Raw genomic sequence first — 19009 nt, forward strand, 5'->3', positions numbered from 1 at the left:
ATGTTTATCCAGTAAAGCAGTGCTAACACAAACCCCCACCCACAGTAGTAATCTTGCTTAGTTTATTCTGTAGTGCTTTATTATAAAGCTTTCCAAAATAGTTACCTTCGGAATGCAACAAGGAGCAAGCTATCCTGTTTTCATTATATTACCTTACTGATATTTCTCAAAAAGAGACTGTTAGTGGAAATAATCATAAAGAGGAATATTTCTCTTACCAAATATACCCGTTCGTTCAAAATCTATGCGTGAGTTTCGTGCACCGACAGAACAACTCTCTACATACAGATTCTGATCTTTGATCTTCATGTTGTTGTTTCTTCCAATTTGAATCCCAGCACTGTTATGTATGTATATATGTCCATCTGTATAATGATTAAAATTCAAGAAGTGACCTGGGGAGGATGGGGAAGACGGCTTAGAAGATCAGTGAGATTATTACTTTTTGAGCCAAAGATGGTAACCATGAGTATTTTGTATTCAAACTAAAAAGGCTGTTTCTTGGCAACTGCAAGAACATATTCATGATTAATTTATCATACTTTGGCATAGAGTACTCTTAGGGTTCCATGAATTGTGCAGAAGCAGAAGAATTCATAATCCCTGCCCCAGAAACTTGCATTCTAAATAGAATAGATAAGATGGGTCACAGACATAATTTACTGGGTAAGAGATGAAAATAAGTCTCAAAATATCAAAATGGTGTAATGTTTCTTTAATAGCAGTGTCAGAGGGGGAGGTCCTCCACTTGGAACTGCAGTGAAGTAGCACTGATTTTATTCAGCTGATGACCTGGGCCCCAATCTACTGTGAAATTTTTACGAGGTTTAAGTGAATTTAATGTTAATCATTTAACAACTGTACAGAATAATACACATAAGTAAACAGCATTTTATAAGTGGCTGTATACCCACCACTGGAATGGTCTATACAACAAGATTAGATATTAATAAGATGGCTAAAGTGTCATAAGGAGAGCTGTAACCGCAGTTGCATAACCTTTGTATGCTAGGGAGGTTTTGGGTAGAGTGCTTTCCATAGCCCCTGCTGGTTGGTTACTACAGGTCTGAACCACTCCAACTGAAAGGCTTCATATTACAGGAACAATAAAATACCCAATTTCTGAGTAGATATGTTTGAGATTTATAAGTGCATAAAAGCAAAGAACAACAAAATAGTGACTGATGCAACAACTTTAATACATATGCTTAAGGTAATCAAAATAAAGGTTGAAAAGGAGACTATCTTTGTGATTTTTAAAAACCAATACTCCCCTGTTCTTTTGGTGTAGACCAGTGGTTCTCAACCTTTATAGACTCAAGGCACCCCTCCATAACTTCAGTGAACTGAGTGGCACCCCATTTTCAAACTGATTTACTATAGTGCTTATGGCTTATCTCCTTACAGAAGGGCAGGGGAGCAGCCAGGCAATGAGGGCCTGAGCCTGCCCTTATTTGCTGATCTCCCTAGCTCCTGTGGTACCCCTCAAAGGATCTCATAACAGCCCAGAGTACCACGGTATCCTGGGTGAGAGCCACATGGCAAAAAAAACATCTTTTCAGATCTGGCTTCACCCCTCCTCATGGAACTGAATCCACATTGTGAATCTGCAGTTCTCTAATGCCACAGAAAATTACTGTTTGTTTCATGCAGGTTGGCTTGTTCTTGTAGCTGTGGCCCAGTAAATGTCCAAGAGGCAAGAATTTCTTCTGATTTTATCTTTTTACTGAACCAACTGTACAATTTGGGAGAGCTGTTTTGCCTCATGACCAGGGATCAGATCCATGTTTTCCACTTGTCACAAAATGCAGTAAAATGCTGTTTTTTGTTTTTGGGGTTTTTCCCCCCCCCACACTTTTTTTAAGGAGAAAAATGTGGGAAGCAGCACGTTTTCCCTCGCAACCTGGCAGAGTTCCAGCCTGCAGGAGGCTGGGGGAGCAGGTGGAGGGTGATCGGGCAGGGGGTGCCATGTGCATGTGCACACATACGCATGGCAACCAGGCAGCATGAGAGCAGCTCCCCACAAGCAAGTTGGTGGGGGAAGGAGGAAGAGAGTTCGGCAGACCTGGGGCTGCTTCCCACCCAGGGTGGTGTGTGGGGCTTGGGGCTCAGGGGCTGCAGCTGCAGTTGGGGCAACAATGTGAGGCCACAGGGCCGGGGCAGGGAGCCATGGGTGACTTGTCAAGGGGGGGGATGGCTCCTTACCAGTGTGCATACTCCTGAGGGAGGCATGAGGGGCATGTGCCCCCCAGATTTGTGCACAGGGTACAGGCAGATGCGGTTTGCCAGCTGTGGGCTCGGGGCTCCCTGCCCTGCCCTGCCCCTGGGGTCTCTGCAGCTCAGTGGGCAGGACTTGGCACAACAGAACAGAGCAGGGCAGGGAAGCTTGGTGCCACTGCTGGGAGCACTGCACTGCCATGGGGAGGCACCCCTTGCCTGCCCAGCAGCAGTGGGGGTGGCAGCGCAGTGGTGTTTCATTTTAATCAAAGAAAAACATGGATTTTGTGTGGGGGGGAGGAGTCATCAGAGATTTTGCAATTTTTAAATGGAGAAAATCAGGATCCATGATCATGACAGTTTGTAACTCTAAATTATAGTATATTAACATCATTTCTTGAAGGTACTGCCTTTGTTTTACTGATTTACCTCATTCACAGCTTTTAGAGTAGATTTCAGGTTCAATTTCTTAGTACAGCTACTAAACCATTAGAGATTTTGGTAATTTTGCAACGTTATCATCACAGAGCTTGACAAGCTGCTTTTTAGCTCTAAAGCACAGAATATAAATTTTCATGAAATAACCTACAAAGAGGTGTTCTCCCAGAGAACACATGTTCAACTCCATAACTAATTTGTGTGCAAAATTCCTGTAACACTTTGCATCAATGACCTGTTTGTTCACATATGGGGCTGTTCAGATAACTAAGTAGGCACATGCATTTGCAAAAGCCCTACTTGTAAACACAGCTGTGGAATGACATGATCTGAGTTAAGGCTTGCAATAATAAGTGATTCTGGACTGCTGCCCTCCTAAGATTCTGCGACTAAAGATCTTTAAATGGTTATCCAATCAAATGTTTTAATTCATCTGAATACTAAATGTTGCACCTTAAATCTGATTTTCAATCATGGACACTTAAATTAGGAGCCTCAATTCTAAATTTTCATAGACATTAGGGCTGGAAAGGACCTCAGAAGATCATTGAGTCCAGCTCCCTGCCCCAAGGGCAGGAAGTCAGCTGGGGTCATAGGATCCCAGCAAGATAAACATCCAAATTTTTCTTGAAGGCGTTCAAAGTAGGTGCTTGAACCACCTCTGAAGGCAGGCTATTTCAGACCTTGGGAGCTTGGGTAGTAAAGAAGTTCTTCCTCATGTCCTGCCTGAAATGGTCTTGCAGGAGTTTATAAGAGTTGAATCTTGTCATCAATCATGACCCCCAAGTCCCTTTCATCTCTAGTGATAACCAGTGTAGCACTGCTGAGCCTATAAGCATGCTGCAGGTTTTTCTTCCCAAGGTGGAGAACCTTGCATTTTTCGGTGTTAAACACCATCAGGTTCATGTCTGCCCATTTCCTGAGCCTGTCAAGATCAGCCTGGATCGCCCTCCTGTCCTCGGGTGTGGATGCTTTACCGCAAAGTTTGGTGTCATTGGCAAACTTGGCCAGTCCACTTCTGACTCCAGTGTCCACATCATTAATGAAGATGTTGAACAATATGGGTCCAAGGACAGAGCCTTGAGGGACCCCACCACCACCATGGAGCCTCTTTGATAATCTTTTCTAAGACCTTTTCTAAGACCTTTCCCGGGATAGAGGTCAGGCTGATGGGCCTGTAGTTTGCCGGATCCACTTTCCTCCCTTTCTTGAAGACAGGCACCACATTGGCCTTCTTTCAGTCTTCGGGCACTTTGCCAGAGTGCCAGTTCTTGAAGATCTGTGCCAGGGGCTGAGCTATGATGCTAGCCAGCTCCTTGAGTACCCTGGGGGGTAAACTGTCAGGGTTGGCTGACTTAAGGTGTCCAGCCTCTCAGTGTTCCTTCACAAGGTCAGCAATGATGGGGGGGGGGGGTAACGAATCTCCCTCACCTGGGTCTCCCTGTCTTGTAATGGTCGGGGGTGTCCCATGGGACTGGTGAAAGACCGACACAAAGTACCCATTTAGTAGGTTGGCTTTTTCCTGGGCGTCAGTTGTCCCACCTGGTTTAGCAGGGGTCCAATGTTGCCCTTGCTTTTCCTTCAGCTCCCCACATAGCTAAAAAAGGACTTTTAAAATTATTCTTGATACTTCAAGCCAGTTGGAGTTCCGTTGCAGCCTTGACCTTCTTGGTTCACTCCCTGCAGGTCCAGAGCAGGATATTTCTCCTTGGAGGTGGATCCTGTCCTCCATCCTTTGTCGGTCTTTCTTTTTAGATGCAGGAGGTCCGCTAGTTCCTTGCTGAGCCAAGGGGGCTGCTGTACCCTTTTGCTGCCTTTCCTCCGAGATGGGATAGACTTAGCTTGTGCATCTAAGATCACTCCCTTGAGGAGCAACCACTCCCCTTGGTTGTGATCCCTTGGGGCCTCACTGACCAGCCTCCTGAGCTTGTCAAAGTCAGCTTTCCTGAAGTTGAGGATTTTCTGTATTGCTGACTGACTTGCCAGCTTTACGGCAGACGGTGAAGGTGATTGGCTCATGATCACTGTCACTCAGCTTCCCTTCGATCGTTAGGTTGCTAATTAGGTCATCTCCAGTTGCCACTACCAGGATGAGCAGTGCTTTACCTCTTGGCCCATAGACTTCTTGCGTCACAGCTCATCCATGCACGAGAGGAAGCTCAGATTTGGCTGAGTGCTCTTCCCATGAGATGTCAGGGCAGTTGAAGTCTCCCATGACAACCATGGACTGGGAGCATGCAGCCTCAGCCAGTTCCCTGGCGAACTCCTGGTCAAGCTCTTGACTTTGGGTGGGAGGTCTGTAGTAGACTCCCACCGCTGTGTCCCCTGTGCCGTGTTCCCCACAGATTTTAACCCAGAGGATCTCCAGTCATCCACCCTGGGCACCAATATCTGCTTGCAGGGATGCATAGCTCTCCTTGACAGCGAGAGCTACATCCCCACCCCTTCTGTCCACTCAAGCTCTCCTGTACAGGCTATAGCCATCTATACCCATGACTGGACCATGGGTGGAGTCCCACCAGGTCCCCATTATCCCTAATGACATCATAATTATTTGTGTTAATCAGGAGCACAAGTTCCTCCTGTTGAATGCCAGGAGCTTGGGGAATAGTGTACAGGCAGGCAAGTGTCCCCTTGGAGACCCTTGCCTTGCCGACAGATTGTTCCAGGGCTGGGGCAGTGGTGGGCTCCCTTAAGTGCCTTGGCCTGCTGGCTTTGCAAGGGTTGCTCAGTGTGCCAGCAGTGGCAGTAGTCCCCACCCTGTCCCCTGGCAGGCTTAGTTTAAAGCCCAGTGGAGCAGGTCAGCCAATCTGGCTGAAAGAGCCTCCTGCCCAGCGGAGAGAAGTGGAAGCCATCGCTCCCCAGCAGGTCACTGCCTCTCTCACCAAAGAGTAGACTTTGAGCACCCTAGCTGGATATCAGATATGATTGCTTATGCACCTAAGCTTCAAGTGCCAACGTGGAACTGCTTGATCGTGATTGGGCCAAAAACTGGATTATTGTGCATGAAAATTACTCTTTATTACAATTGCTATGTCAAAAAAGTGATTTGTTTCTAAAAGTATATAGGAAAACAAAAGGAATATATTTTATCAGACTTCAAATTCTATGGAATTTTATTGCAACCCAGTAGGAGCACAGACTGAAAAGGATCTCCTGAGTCACTAAGTCTAGTCCCTTTCTGCAAACAACCACAGCTTAGAATCCCTTTCATAAACCTCACCGATTCTGATATTGGGAAACCATTCTTCTACTGTCCGGCCTAAACATATACACGGGCAGTTTGAACTCATTTGTCCTAGTGTCAACACTGTTCTTTAGCTTAAATGATTTTTTTGCTGTCTAGTGTTTGCTCTCCAAAGTGGTTATAAAGAGCTATCATATCCCCTCTCTGGCTTTGTTTTGGTAGACTTAACAAGATAAGCTCTTGTAGTCTCCTCTCGTGAGATGGGCTGTTCACTCCTTCAGTCATCCTAATATTCCTTCTCTGCACCTTCTTTAGCTTGGATTCGCCTTCCTTGAACCTGGTTGACCAGAAGTATACACAGTACTCTACATGAGGTTATCTAGGATTATAACAATATTCCAGTCACGACAGAGCTATTTAGGGCCACCCACTTCATCTTTTAATGTTCACTCTATCCCAGGACATGATAGACTCTCTGCAAAGAAGCTGGAATCTCCCAGTCTGGATAGCAGAAGAGGGAGGGTCAGAGGCTGTCTTAGGAGTTATAGAGATGCTGTCTGAAAAGCAGGGCATCCACCTGCTATGTACCAGCATATACATCTATGAGATCTGTAACTCAGTGCTTTCTTGAAAGTATAAGCGATTAGGGTTAAGAAATTCCTTTCCTAAAGCCTGTATTCTTTGCTTGCTTGTCATATTGTCCTTGAAAGAGTTAACTGAAAAGCTCAGAGAACCAATAGCAAAGACAACTAGTGGTGTATATATAAAGGCTGAGACATGGTGTCAGGGCTTACAGTAGTCTGGCTGTGAAGCCCTGTATCCCAAAGAATAGCAGCTGTGAGGCCTGCATCTGGGAGCCTGTCCAAAGGAGAGAACAGTGACTGTTTAGTGTCAGAGTGATGCTGCGGCCTTGAAGGTCCAGGAATTGAGAGGCAGGGACTTATTAGGGTGATGCTCTTTACTGGGCCAACTGCATATCTGGGATAGGTAGAATGCAACATTCTTCCTTTTTAACAATTTCTGAACATAACACAGTATTAAGTCCCTGGTGTGGCCAAGAATTTAAGCACATACTTAACTTTAAGCTTTGTGTATTGTCATTAGTATTTGTACCCTGCAATTTTTAGAAGCATGAAGCAAGTATATTAATCAAAGTAACTTTCAAAGTACTGGTCATCTGTTATGTTGTTTAAGGTATAAAGCACATCCTGTAGGCTTTCAGTAAACAAGGTTACAGTACTTACCTATGCTTTTTTGTTGTTCTGTAGGGCCCACTGGAGTATAAGTAAAATTCTTTTTCTTAAACTGACTAGGTTGTATTTTACCTAAACAATTACAAAAGAAGACACAAAATGCCAAGAGTATTTTATTCTCCATAAAGGCAAAAGTGCATTAAAACAGCTGTAATACTTAAAATTAATTGTACTTATTAGATTCACATGCTACTCTTCCCAAAAAAGGTTCAGGGCAGTTTACAAAACAACCAATTATAGAAACTGGATGTAATATAAAAATAAGAAGATGCAATGAAACAACGCCCCCGCCAAAAAAAAAAAAATTGTATTCAAAAGCAATCCACTTCACAGTCTCTCCGTGAGGTTAAAAGGTCGTTGCTGGTCAGTACAGGATCAGATAGAGATGGATTTAGGTGCCTAATACGTAGGTACTCGCCATCTAAGCGACTTGGCTCAGGTCACACAGTAAGTTAGTGGAAGAGCTGGCAGTGCGGGCGGAGCCAGGACTGCAGCAAGGGAGGTGCAGCCACATCCTCACTGGCTGTGTAGAGCTGTGAAGAGGGCTCACTGCCCATACACTACAGCTACAGGGGGTGTGGCTGCACCTGCCCCTGCCCCCGGATGCCACTGAGCTATCTGAGCTCACCAGCATGTCAGCACAGCTGTTGCCAGAGCTCTGCACATGCTGTCAACTCTCAGCTCACCAGCTAGTTGGCACAGAGGCTGGCCTGAGGTCCTGCTTTTGCCCAGCTCTGGAGTCCCAGGGGTTAAGCACTGGTGCCATTCACCCTCCCCATCCCTCTCCCACACCCTCCCTGAATTGAGCAGCAAGGGAAAAAGAGGGAATGGGCAGGAATAGTGCTCAACCTCCTGTTTGCACAGCTCTAGAGCCCAGGGGTTGGACCCCAACACTCATTCCCTCTTTGCCCCACTGAAATCATTGGGGGGGGGGTGTGGAGAGGGAGGGAAGGGTGAATCCTCACTCTGACCAGGTGGTGAGCGCAGAGCTCACAGTCCATGTAGAGCTCCATAAGAAGCTAAGCTGACATGTCAGTAAACTCAGAGAGCTCACTGTGTATGCAGTGCACAGCCAAAGGGGGGTTGTGACCAGACTGTAGCACTCTCACCCCCAGGTTCGTCCCTGGCTGCCAGTGCAATGCAGATCTCCCCGTTCTCAGTCAGATATCTTTCCTGTGTGTCATGCTGCTTCCCTAAAATGGCTCTTGTATTCCTCTGGCTTCTGTACAGGATTTAAGAAGCTGAGCACATAATTCCCAATTGCAGATATGGGAACTTTAAATCCATGTCCATAAACTTATTCACATAGTCCAGTGGTGCTCAACCTTCTGGCCCCATGGGCCAGATGAGTGGTGGCGGGTAGGTTTGTGGACCAGTTCAGCATGGGGTTGGCCTCACATATTAAATCCAGCTATAGAGTCGCCCTGCATGATGGATCCAGCCTGTGGGAGCTCCTCGTGGGTCTAGAAATGTAGCGGCAGGAGAGCAGTGATGGCATTAATTGCCACTGCTTTGGAAGCCATGTAATGATGCCACTGTTCCCCTAACACCAAACTTCTGGACCTGTGGGGAGTCCCAAGGGCTGGAAGATGTAGCCTTGCAGGCTGGATTCGGCTTGTGAGACAGGCTGACCACCACTGATACAGTTTACAATAACAGACTGCACACAAGATTATTCTGACAGACTGTAATCGTTTTGGCATTCTCTGTCACTGTATGGCACCCATGGTTTCCTGGTATGGGGAGTCCTGTAAATGGATGCCATACTAGGAAAATCCAGCTGACAGAGTAAGAGAATTAATCTAGCTAATACCTTACTTTGTTCCTAGAAGGTGTATGGTACAAATTCTACAGCCCAGCTCCATTACTGACCCACTTGTTTACATTAAATTTCTGCTACATCAGCAATACTCTCTCCCTTCCCTTCCATACCTAGGTACCCTTCTGTTCCCAAGGAGATACATTGTTCATTTGCTAGTATTACAAGATAAAATGGATACTCATAACTTTCCAGAGAAGAGGCTTTGTCTGTCTCAGGGCTAGGGTCACCAACCCTCCATGTTTGCCCAGGACTCCCTAGGATTTCGATCTAAATCTCCAGAAGACTGAGGCACCCAGGAGATAAATGATAGGGCATTCATTAAAATAAATATTAAATGTTAAATCTGATGTGTACAGTAGTCCAGTGAGTGTTTTAAATGCAATAGTCATGTGCATTTGCCTTCCTGATGTAAAGTCTATGCACTGTAACCCATAACTGATATACACAAGCACGTGGGCATGTTGGCATGTGTCACGGGCGTGTTGGCGTTCTGGAAGTCTCCCAGAATGGTTTCAATTAGAGTTGGCAACCCTATTCAGGGCTGCTTGCAGATGTGGGTTTCTTATCAGCTATGGTATTCCTCTACCAGCCAGAGCAGTAAAGATTTCCTTTTCTGAAAAGTAACAAAATACCTCACTCTAAAGCTGCTTCTGTGCTGTAAATTCCCTGCCATTAGATTTTATAGCTGATTTAGCAAATAAAAAATGACAGATCTTATATGCCTCTCATTTTATAGCTCTTGAATCAAAGAACTTGTAACATGATTTGGTGATAGGGTTTTTGTTTATGGAATTTTGAACATAAACAGGGATCAGAAGATTTCATTTATAAATTTAGCTGCTTAAGACCAAGTGCTTGGTCTTATTCTCCTGTCTACACTATCAAACAGGAGTAACTCAGTAGCAGAAGTCAATGGAATTTATCAGGAAAAAAATACACTGGAGAAAAAAGCCTAGAGCATTTAAAATGAGTACAAGTGACAACTAGGGGTCACAGAATGAAACTAGTAGGTAATAAGTTTAAAACTAACAAAAGGAAGTGTTTTTGTTTTTGTTTGTTTTTTTTTCACACGGCACATAATTCAAGTGTGGAATTCACGGCCATCAGATTCATAGATTGATAGATGTTGTGGAAGTTGACAGTTTAGCCAGATTCAAAAAGGGATTGGAGGGGACAAATTCTTGGAGACTAGGGGCACCAGTAGCTATTGAGCATGTGAGTTAAGGGTACAGCCTCTGAATCAGAACTTCCTAGGGCTTAAATGTTGGAGGCTGCAAGTGAGAAGGGAACAGTAGAAAAAAACCCTGGTCGCACCTATTTCACTCTCCCTTTCAACGTCTACTCTGTTACCGTGTGACACAGACCTATTTGTGTTGAAAGACATGGGCTTAGGCCCATCATGAAAGGGAGGCCAATGGGGATATAAATAATTCCACGGGAGAAATAAAGAGAAAACAGGAAGGGGAGGGAGGTCACAAGTTAATAACAAGGGATGTTGAAGGGGACACGGGCAGAGTACACTGGCCAGCATCCACTGTCCCTTGAAGGAGTCAAAGGAGCCTGTAGATGCTGCCCAGTGAAACTCTGCTCAGAGACATGAGCAGAGGAGTGACAGGAAGACAGCCCCACGCTTGCCTGGGCTCTTTCCAGCCAGAGTCTCCTTCCTGGTCTTGTAGTTGGCCAGCTTGGCCAAAGCCAGGAGGAAGTTGGCCAACAGGCCCCAGGGCTTGGTGGGGCCACCGAAGGCAAGTGCATAACAAAAAAGATGTGGGGAGAAAAGCAGTCACAACCTCAGCAGGAGGTTTAGAAGGAGCAGAAGAGGGGCTGCAACCTGGTGCAGCGTGACAATAGTGGGCAAGATGGCCCTATGGCCTGACCCAGGAAATGGCAGTTTTCATGATACAAAAACATCTGCAAACAAAAAGAGCAGTGGATCATAGTATATTTACATGAACTTTGTTACTAGCATCATGGCTCAAAGGCAAGGTACTGACAATTGTGCTAGAAAATGGTTAGTTGTTTTATTTCTGGAAGAAGAGCTAAAGAAAGGAGTTTTGATTATGTGTCAGAGTTGCGCTAAGCAAATATCTTGCTTACCTGGCTCTGGCTGCAGGCTTGTTGGAAACCAAGCTGGGGATGTCTGTGGTTGATGGCCCAGGCCAGATTCAGGTACAGGGCGCTTACTCAGACTAAACGTATTGGTTGAGCCTGACCCATAGAGATCCTCTGTACTTCCAGCAGTGAAGTCTACAACTCCTGCTCTGTAAGTCACATTTGGAATATATGGCAAATATTCCTGTGTTGGCATTCCTGCAGGTGATTGTTGGGAATGATTGTAACTGGTCGTCTTGTTGAAAGGGCTGGCTTTTGGGCCTGTGTTTTCAGTTTTCACATGCAATTCCTTCATTTGTGGCGTAAAAGATGGTTTTGCAAATGGATCATGGGAAACCCTTCGTCTCCTTTCCTCCTCTCTCATTTCAGGGGTGTATATTATGGGTTGACTTTCTGACTTATCCATCCGGCTGCCATATTTATGGTAGTTGTATTCATCCTGCAGTTTTCTTTCTAGGTTCGTAAAGGGTTCCAAGGAGGTCTCGCAGCTCTCAACAGGCTGGTGATCTGGGCAGGCAGCAAACATGGCTTCATTCACATTGCCAGCTGAAAGGCCATGAGAACTGTGTAGGGATGTGGGCTGATCTGAAAGAGAGGATAATTCAAGAAATTAATTCCCTATAATGCAAAGGTACAGCTGTAGTTCTCAGGAACATCTGAACAACACTACACTAGAGTCCAGTATCTTTAAATTAAAACAGGTAATTCGTAAAAGGTAACTAAAGGAATGATAATACTGTGTTTTACATAACATTTTATCTGGAAAGATTTCAAATTAGTTTAAGCTACAGTGCAGTACAGATTGGTATTCAAATGTAAAACCTCATTTACTACTTCGGTGCAAATGTTTGTCCTATATACAGGATTCATTTTGATACTAAAGTTCTCAGCTACTGAAATGGAGCCACCTCATAGAAGATATGGAGCTAACAAATAAAAAAAAAAAAAGTGAGTTCTTGGACTCAAAAACAGGGTTTGATGTTAACTGGACTTACACCTGAGCAAAACAAGAATACAGTAGTGAACCAGGCCTGTAGTACATACCTACTTATTGGTGCTATTTTATACAGTACTAAAGTTTGATATTACTAATGTTTTCTTCAATGGTCCCACCATACACTTAACCTTAACTAGGAATGGATCATTTGGCCAATTTAACAAACAATGATTATACTAGAGAATGGCCTGTTTACTCATCAGGGGTTCTACTTCAGGGGTTCTCAACCAGCTTTGGCATCCAGCCTGTGGGGTCCCCCAGGTCAGGAAATTTGGTGATGGGGGAGCAGTGGCCATTAATATAGCCACCCTCCATTCCTCAGATTCCCAAACCTCAAGCCCCACATGGTCCATCAGGGTTGACTGCACCCCGTTACCTCTGTGGGGCTGGGCCATGCCCTCTTTTCCTACAGGGCTGGCTTGGCTGGGCTGTCTCCTACCCCCACATGGCTGAATAGTGCCTGCTGCAGGCACCGAATCAGGACTGCTTTTTTCAAATGCCTATAGGTTAGTGCTACAGATTTGAGACCATCTTCTGTTAGCAGGGCACTGTGGTGAAAAAAGTTCAGGTATGCACAGTACTGGGATTGTATCACAATCTACAACCAGAGACTTCTGCAAGCCTGTCAAACGTGGGCCAACCAGGATTTGGTAGGAAGCCTGCCAAGAAGGAAAGGATGGTCAGAGTAAACTTATGCCATTCTCATGTTCCCAAAGTAAAATCACTGGGAAGCAAGATCTTAAACCAAGAAATACTTTCTAATTCTACATCCTTGTACTTACAGTATTGATGGAGATGGTTAGTGTGGGAAGTGGGGAAGTGTTCATGAACCTAGAGCCTAAATACGGAGCAAAAACTAGCTGGCACAAACAAAGGGATGGAAGGGAAAGCCAAGTAATGCTCTTAGGGCAAAATGGCAAGAAATCTGCAGACTCCAGAAGAAATAGATGCAATCTTTCAAGATATTGGCCATTCTTCTAATGGTAGCCAATAAGAATCTTCAGCTGATGGAAATAAACCAGATACTAAGTTCAGTGGACCCAGTTTTTAAATCCAAAATGTTATAACTTAGACATATTTGGGCAGTTCAGACTGTCATTCATGGGCTTTTTCTGTTTGTTTATGCTTCCACTGCTCATACTTGTGTTTCATTCAGAGATGTAACCAAGCAGCTAGGTGGCCAGGCCAGCAGTGATGCATGAAGGCAGTGGTGACTTCTGGCTGCTAGTGTGACTGCAGCAGGTGCTGTTAGCTTTCCATCCCCTCCACTAAGTTGGTGCCCAGGGCTGCTGACCCAGTTGCCCCTCCTTGATTACGCTACTGTCATTCATTTTTGTACAGGTGTTCTAGATAAAGAAGGCACATATATCATATTGTGTGTAAATGGGTCCATTGGACCCATAGTGCAGTAAGTTTTCTAAGCGTAATTGCAGGGATGCTTCTATGACACTTTTTACTTGAGACAAGAATAAGTGGGTTGTGACCACATGGTATAGGCTATTCTCTGACGAATGTTCTGGAATCTTTCCTAATATGAAATGTTCCACAATCTTCTAAAATACTCTAGAATACAAAAACTTCATGTAGAATTTTCCCAATCATTCAATTTTGTGTGTATGTATAAATGGGTGTATGAGCATTGCTAACTGGTCAGTTTGCTACTGAACTCTGGCAGAACACGTGTGCCAGCTAGTTCTGTGGTTGTGATGTGCTGCCGAATTAACATTAGTAGGCAAGGTAATTAGCAAAGTAGCAATGACAAATCAAATACTGAAAAGGAAAATTCTTCCTAGAAAGAAGAAAGCAGAACAGTGTAAAAAACCTGTTTTTTCAAACAGTAGAGCCTGGAAACAGTGACTCATGACCTACAACTGGGATAAATCCCATTTTTTGATTCAATACTCTAGATTCTTTCCAGAGTTCTGAGTATGTCGGTCTGTTTGAAATGGCTTCATGATAAAAGGTTACATGCAAATTATGCGAGCACTGAATTTACCCTAAGCAAAACACTGGGAATAATGCATTAGTGACTAGAAATAATTACCTGTGGCTGTGTTACTGGGAGATTCAGACACAGCATCTATCTGAAGGGACTGCATCCTTTGTATCTTTTCAGGTGGTGCGGGGTACTCTATCTGTACAGAGTAAAAAAAATAAGGTGAAAAACAGATGCATTCCCAAAATAACATGCCACAAAAGAACGACCTGCACAGATCTCATGCTAAGCCTGAACATGGAATACAGGTACAGCACAGTGATCGTTTCCAAAGCCTGTTTAGCAGTAAAGTTAAATGTCTGTTTTCAGTGAAAGCAGGTAGACCTGCTCTGGAATGATAGCATGTGATCCTCTCATCTTGGCAAACTATGTCCTTATACATGCTGGATGTGTCTACACAACACATTTACTGTGGAGCTGCCTAATTAGCTCTGCAGTAAACATTTTAGCATCTAGCCACGAGGCCCTACTAGGCTGCAGTAAACTAATAAACTCCACCGCGGGTTAGTACTTGTAAATACAAATACAGGTGCTCCTCACTTAACATCCTCCCAGTTAACATTGTTTCATTATTACTTTGCTAATCTGTTAGAGAGCATACTTGTTTAAAGTCGCGCAATGTTCGGTTTATAATGTTGTTTGGCCGCTACCTGCTAGTAGGCAACTACTGTGACGTAATTGGATTAGCTTAACATTGTTTCACTTAAAGTTGCATTTTTTTCAAGAACGTAACTACGACACTAAGCGAGTAGTTGTACTACCCTACGGCAGAGTTTTTTACTCTGCGGTAATGCATGTGTAGATGCTGATAAGGCTGGCTGAGCTACAAGGGTGCATCAGTGCAGAGGCTGCCTGCCAGGTAGATCTGCACTGGAACACCCTCATATCCCAGCCAGCCCCTCTGCAGCATATTGAGCTGTGTCAGAACAACCCCAGGATGATTCCATTGGGTCTCCTGCCAGCTGGGGCTGATCCAACATGGCTCAGTGTGCTGAGGTCCCGGGCGCAGGTTCAAACATGGCATCCAGGAGCAATAAACTCCTCTACAATATGCACCAGAGTTTGTTTCAAATAAATTGCATGTGTAGACAACCACTGAACATTTACTCCACAGAGTCCCATTGAATTGACAGTCTGGCTCTGTTCTGCTCCTGAGATATGGCTGTGCCTAGAAGATGGAGATTGCTTGAAGAATACAATGATACACAAGACAAAGATAGCCAAAATGTATCCCATCTTGTACCCCGACCTGTAAAGTATAGCAGAAAAAAGTAACACCTGGTCATGGCTGTGTCTTCCTATTGATTCTTCTGGAGGATGTGAAGAGACAAGTTTGGAGAATGTCTCTGAAAGGATGCAACATGGAGTAGAAGTGTACTTCCAATTCTATAAACCCTTGTCTTCATTTCACAAAAGCCAAAGTATAATCTCGTGTCATTGTGATGTTTCAGCTCTCCCTGCTTTTTTTTTGTTTTGTTTTTAAACCTCAACTAGGGCAAAACTTGACTTGAAGTAAAATGGACTTCTACTTGATTTAAGGACATCTGAATGTGACCTTTTGCTCCTAGCTTGAGAGAATCTGTTCTCTGAAAATGATTAGTCACTGTTCGTTTTTACTTCCAGGAAGTACTTTCAAAGATAAAATCAAGCCAGACCAGCCCACTTCTTCCCATAAACATACCTTCTTCCCAGAACAGAGCTCAAGTCCTAAAGCCCATTACAGCAATCTGTTCCTCAGACCTGATTCTGACATACTGCCCAGGTAAGAATCAGTCCCTTATTCCATGAACAGTCTCTAACAGGGAACCCCTGCTCCTGTTACTTGAAATACCTACTACGGTAGGAAATTAGGGGCCAAGGAGGGCAGCAAGGAGTAGGGGACCTGGTGGATTGAACCAGGGGCTAAAAAAGCCAGAGGGCTACTGAAGCAATTTGCTGCACCTGGTCCCTGCAAGAAGGGAGGGGGTGGACACAGCTGATCCAGTCATGTGAGTAGGAGGCGGCTAGGCTGAGAGACATAAGCCCAGTCTCCCTGCACATAAGGGGACATCCTCTGCTTGCAGCGTGAAGAGGAGCTCCTGGGTGGAGGTAGGGCCTGCAGGCAGCTTTTACCCTGAGGGAGGGAGACTATTCATTTTATGACTTGTTTCTTTTTCTGTTTCATCTTCTGAACTTGCAGCCGGAGGAGAGGACTGTGGGTACAGGGGCAGAGGAGACCATGAGCACGGGTGCCTGGGTGTACTCCCCTATTACAAGTGCCAGAAGTCCACCCCAAGCCAGAGAAGTGGAGACTAGCATAGTGAGGCGGGACCCCCAGCTTGCTGTCAAGGCAGGGCCAATGCCTGGGAGCTGAGGCCTTAATCAGTGGACCAATGCAGAAAGTGAGGCCAGAGAAAAAGGGGGCCAAGGCTCTGACAGCTGAAGCCCTGGCAAGCCCTCAAGCTTATGGGAGCACTCCCTTAAATGAGAAATGTGGAGGAAGAGCAGAGGCCCCAGACTGGCTTACCGGAGTAGACAAGGCTCCTAGCAAAGTTACACCCAGCCCCAGGGACTTCTCCCCCAACAACAAACAACATTAGTCATGGCAGGAAAGAGATGGGAGGGGGGAAGTGAGACCTGGAAATGACTGGCAAGTGGAGCAGCTCACAAAGGGGGGAGGGGGGGACACAACCAGGTCCTGGGATGGCTACCTTCCCCTCGGGTCCTACACAGCCCCACTAATAGAGGCAGCAGTTTATTCCCTGCCTGCATGATTTCTAGAGGACTATTTACACAGAGAGATGCTTGTCAGAAAGATATATTTAACTAGAATAGCTGTATCAATTTCTTACCATATGCATTTCCTTGCGTATTGTAATTGCATCCTTTACTCCCCATCTGCTTATGTTTTTAGACTGTAGGCCCTCTAGACCAGGGACTACCTTTTGTATGTGGAGCACCCAGCGCAACGGCTCCCTAGTTCTGGCCTGGGTTTTAAGATGCTTTCATAACATAAGTATTTACTAGTTGACATGAATAAGGTTGGCTAAGTCCATCCTGAAAGAATCTTTATTCATTAGCTTGATTTTTAAAAAGCTTTATTATCATGTCAGTCAACACTAGACTTTTCTTTATACTGCAGAGACTTTTCACATCAGAATCTTTCAGTTCCTCATTTTGCAGTTTTGGGAAGAGAGGAACACATCTAAAATATTATAGTGTGGCAGAACAGACGCACAGGCAGACTCTTTCACTTCTCCACTTAAAATACTGGAAATCATCCTAAGCTGGCAGTAAACATTTCTTGGGAAACAACCTACTTTTCACTATTTCTCAGGTCAGGAAAACATCCCTCTATAGAGCAGTTTGCAATTGTATATCTATCAGAGGAAGAAGGGCCAGCTTGCATCTGATGGGCAACTCATAAATTTATATTTTCTTTCTTTTATTGTAATTAAGAACTTTTACATTTATTAACTATTAAAATTATTGATGTATCAACTGCAACTACTTCATAAATTATTCTATAATTTGTGGTGTTGTGGAGGTTAGAGGCATCAGCCAGGTTTGGGCCTCGCTGCTCTAGGCAGCATATGAACATATAGTAAATTGTATGCATATTAAACACTCAGCAAAAGAACTTCACAAACTGTGGCTCAGAGTGTCGCCTCTAGGCTGGTCAGCAAACAGGCTTGCTGATTTCCACCAATGCCAATGGAGTTACACCACAGTAAAACTGATGTTAAGACCTAGAAGTACAATATATTTAAGTAGGTGTAAAAAGGAATAGAGACACACCAGATATGACTACTGCAGCATCACTTACTAGAATTCAGGTTAGGAGTTACCACAGGGAAAAAGTTTTAAAATTACACTGCTGTTTTGCCAACCTAGATGTGCTGTGCCTGCAGTTATCTTGGGACAGCTGCTTGCTTGATACAAGCTCAGATTGCAGTCTCCTCTGCTACCTACTCATGAGGTGCTGCAATACTGTTCAAGTGGCAACTTACCTGAGACAGCTCGTTGTCTGTTTGCTCTTATTATATAAAGCTAATACAGATTTCACCAGTGTAAACATGCAGTGTGTTCAGGCCTTCTGCTCTGAGCAGAACCAAGTGGAGAAACATCGCTCATCAGAATCAGACCAGAATCTACCGTAGTTTCTCACAAACAACACACCTCCCCTCCACCCCCTCCAAAAACACCTGCTGGACACTGGGGTACACATTCTAACTGAGGAAACATGGTAAGAGCAGTTTCAGTTGCTTAAGCTTCTGCCAGGTAAAAGTGAAAATAGCTCTGTATACAATCCACAGGGAGAAGAGCAATGAGCAGGGCTTTGCTCCCTCGCTGCTGTTACTCAGTTACTTACTACAAGGAAAAGTAAGTTTGTTTGTTTGTTTGTTTTATTCTGCCTTGCAAAAACAAAGTGTGTGGTTTTTATTCTGGGATGAGAGGAAAATATGGTACTCCATTGAGCTTCTTTACACTTAACATGGGTCAGGTGCTTCCACTTTAACTCATACCAAGCAAGACTTATTGAAATTCCTAGGAGTGCTCACAGAGTCCAGTACTATTCAGTATGAGTAAGGGAGTTAGAACCTGGCCTTAGGTGGTTGCATGTACATCTCCTTATGCTATGAAGAACATGGCATGTTACCATACTTACTTTTATCTTTCTCACTTCATCTTCAACATCTTGTTCTAAGCAATGATAGTAGAATGGCTTGTATATGTTACTGATTTCTGTAAAAAGGAAAGAGTTTGGTGAAAGTTGTTTCAAGTGAAAACTATAAATTACTGAGCCACATTTGCCTACTTCCAAGAAAACTTTATACACTGGATTACACAAAGTTAGAAAAGCAACAGACTTTAGTCTTAAAAAGATCAAAGTAGAGATGGTTTTATTTTCTATTTATTTTTAAAGTAGCAGATGATCTATTTAGTAACTGTCCAACTTCAATGCCCCTACAGACTGTGTCTTTCAGACTGGGAATCAAAGAGGCTG

The 19009-nt window shown here is 44.3% G+C and overlaps 1 protein-coding gene across 5 annotated transcripts in view; it reads right to left on the minus strand.

Moving 5' to 3' along the window:
* RIPK1 (receptor interacting serine/threonine kinase 1) overlaps positions 1-19009 on the minus strand; it is a 57685-nt gene that overhangs the window by 4165 nt on the left and 34511 nt on the right. For 2 of the 5 annotated variants that reach the window (XM_090039364.1, XM_090039363.1), the window contains exons 7-11: positions 18671-18747; positions 14071-14161; positions 11015-11614; positions 7087-7167; positions 219-395 (exon numbers count right to left, since the gene is read on the minus strand). In XM_090039364.1, coding sequence (XP_089895490.1) covers positions 219-395; positions 7087-7167; positions 11015-11614; positions 14071-14161; positions 18671-18747 — 1026 coding nt within the window. The remainder of the gene's footprint in view (positions 1-218; positions 396-7086; positions 7168-11014; positions 11615-14070; positions 14162-18670; positions 18748-19009) is intronic. The other 3 variants (XM_090039365.1, XM_090039367.1, XM_090039366.1) reach the window with 3 other exon arrangements.

The sequence above is a fragment of the Crocodylus siamensis genome, chromosome 3, assembly GCF_052110815.1.
Source record: "Crocodylus siamensis isolate JL-2025a chromosome 3, ASM5211081v1, whole genome shotgun sequence".
Classification (NCBI taxonomy): domain Eukaryota; kingdom Metazoa; phylum Chordata; order Crocodylia; family Crocodylidae; genus Crocodylus; species Crocodylus siamensis.